Below are 2,599 nucleotides of genomic sequence, written 5' to 3' on the forward strand. Positions count from 1 at the left end.
CAAACAGCCTGTTATATCATTCATATTTCATGAAGAATTGATCTGCTGGTTTCCTGGAAGTAGGCCATTGTGTCAACCCACATAAATCTTATTTATTTGCATAATTTTTTTCCCTGTCTATTTTCTCAATTTAACAAGACATTAATGTACAATAGGAGCCAGGACGAGCTGAAAGCTCATTTGCCCGTCATGATGTTTCCACGGTCATCAAGAAATTCCTGTCGACAAAAATTCCATCTCTTATCGCTCCTTCAGGTATGGAGATTATCGATTTTCTTGATGAACCATCACAGTTGCCTTCGTGGTTAAGTGAGGATGAACTTAAATATTTTGCAAACAAGTTTCAGAAATCGGGGTTTACTGGACCATTGAACTATTATCGGATGATGGATGTGTAAGTTTCCTAACTTGATTTCTATTGATGCAGTTTATAATTCTTATTGTATCACATTTACATTAAAACTGCACTGGTCATATATAAAATATTATAGATCTTCTTTTTAATCTTTCTATCTATATACAGTTAATTATGTAGATTTGATTTCAATTAGAAGAGAAATCCTTTTGCCGTCTCTTGACATCTTTAAAACTTTAGCTGTCAAAATATATCCTTAAACAATAACCATATAATTTCTAAGGGTGATTTGCTCAGAGAGACACAGCAATTAACGGTAACTAATTACATTTTAATAATATACAGTGAGGTTGATTTTAGAACCTTTTATTATTACTTTATTCAGATCATTAGCTTATGCGTTGTGAGCCAAAGTCTGAAGCAAGCTTAACAACAATGTCCTTAACAATGCAACAAATTTTTTAATGAATCTAACTATTTACTTTTTTTTTCCAGTGACATAGTTTGTACTTCTATTTGATCTCAACGCTTGATATATTTGATTGCAGGAACTGGAACCTGCTTGCACCTTGGAATGGAGCAAAAATCTGTGTACCTGCAAAACTTATAGCTGGCGACAAGGACATAGGTTTTGAATCGTTTGGTACTAAGGATTGCATAACAGGAGACACTTTTAGAAATTATGTGCCAAATGCTGAAGTTGTTATTATTGATGGGCACCATTTTCTTCAGCAAGAGAGAGCAGAAAAGGTTACTGAAGAGATAATGACCTTCTTCAACAGCATAACTAAAGAGAAATGAAGAATCGATGAGGAACTTCTTTATGATGGGAATTGACCAGAAGTCAGTATAGTTGCCGATGTTGTTTCAGCTATACATTGAAGAATATTTTTGTTATTGGTCTGTCTATGTAGTAATTGCCCTAAAAATACAATTGATTGCCGAAGTATGTCTATTCTTCGTATTTCGATGATAATTATTCTGGTTATGCTTCTGTTACAGTAAAGACTTAAAGGAATTATACAAAAATAAATCTCAACCAGCATTTCATTTGCCAACTACTGTATTTCTTAGTATAGGAATGGTATATGAACAGAGCCAAGATTGATCCCGGAATGGTGTTTACGCGCATCTGTCACAATGTATTGCCAACCGTAGGAACCAATTCAGGAACAAATATTGTCTCATCTTATTTTATTTTATTTTATTTCTAATAGAAGATAATTACACTTAGAAAGCTTGATATTAAGTTAGTTTCGCATGATAAAAGTTTCAAAGCCGAAAGTATTTACCATCATTATCTTTAGTATTAGGAACAAACAAGCAAGCGGATTGTAAATATTCATCTAAACAGAAACTTTTTTTTTAAATGCATGTATATATATGTTGAGGTAATTAGATGTATATTTTGTATAAAGTATTTAACAAGTTATCTATTTGAAAAAATTTTGATACATAGCACTAACGTGATTCCACAATCTAGTCGTATCAAACATGATCTGATAATTCTCATTTGTGTTTTAGTCATCAACTATTTCATCAACTATTAAGGTTTTTGTGTAACCTGTTTTGAGTGATATTCTCGGTGTTATTCGCAAACAACTGGAGGGATTGTATGATTTTTTTTACCCCTATTTTGGAGGCCAAGCTTTTTCCAAAGAAAATTATGAGGTAGTCTTCTTTAATTAGTAGCTGTTTGTTAATAAGAAATATAGCATACTTTTTGGTCAATGGACAATATTTTTCCATTACCAATGAGCAACAGGTACAATCAAGCATACAGGCATAACTGCATAGCACAAGATCAAGATGATATCAAGGCTAACCATATGAAAATACACCTCTCAAACAAAAAACTCAACAAGTATTAATAACACCCCAATATAAACGCCAGATCACTCTTATGTACAACATAACTGTCAGGAGCCTAATGTAGCCACAACGCCGAAAGCCCACAGCTGCAATGGTTGAAAAAGGAGCGCGTGGGCCCCATTTCTTTGACAATTGAAAAGAAAAACAAAAATGGCGAGCCCCACAACATAATAAAATATTAATATTTTATTATGCATAGTATTTTTCCAAAAACTATAAATAGGCGCTAAATCCTTAAGAAAAACTCATCCCAGAAACAAATCCTTATATAGAAGAGTGGGAGAAAAAAAAATAGAGAGAGAGTATCTCCTTGTAAAGAGAGATTGTAACTCTAGAGTTTTCTCCTCATAATAGATTCTTCTATTCTTGTCC

The 2,599-nt window shown here is 33.0% G+C and overlaps 1 protein-coding gene across 1 annotated transcript in view; it reads left to right on the forward strand.

Annotated features, from left to right (window-relative positions):
• The window catches only part of LOC109832273 (epoxide hydrolase A), a 4,522-nt gene extending 3,184 nt beyond the window's left edge, over positions 1 to 1,338 (forward strand). The window contains exons 3-4 of the mRNA XM_020399700.1: positions 156 to 394; positions 904 to 1,338. Of these exons, the coding sequence (XP_020255289.1) occupies positions 156 to 394; positions 904 to 1,156 (492 nt within the window). The 3' untranslated portion in view covers positions 1,157 to 1,338. The remainder of the gene's footprint in view (positions 1 to 155; positions 395 to 903) is intronic.

The sequence above is a fragment of the Asparagus officinalis genome, chromosome 3, assembly GCF_001876935.1.
Source record: "Asparagus officinalis chromosome 3, Aspof.V1, whole genome shotgun sequence".
In the NCBI taxonomy this organism is placed as follows: Eukaryota; Viridiplantae; Streptophyta; class Magnoliopsida; order Asparagales; family Asparagaceae; genus Asparagus; species Asparagus officinalis.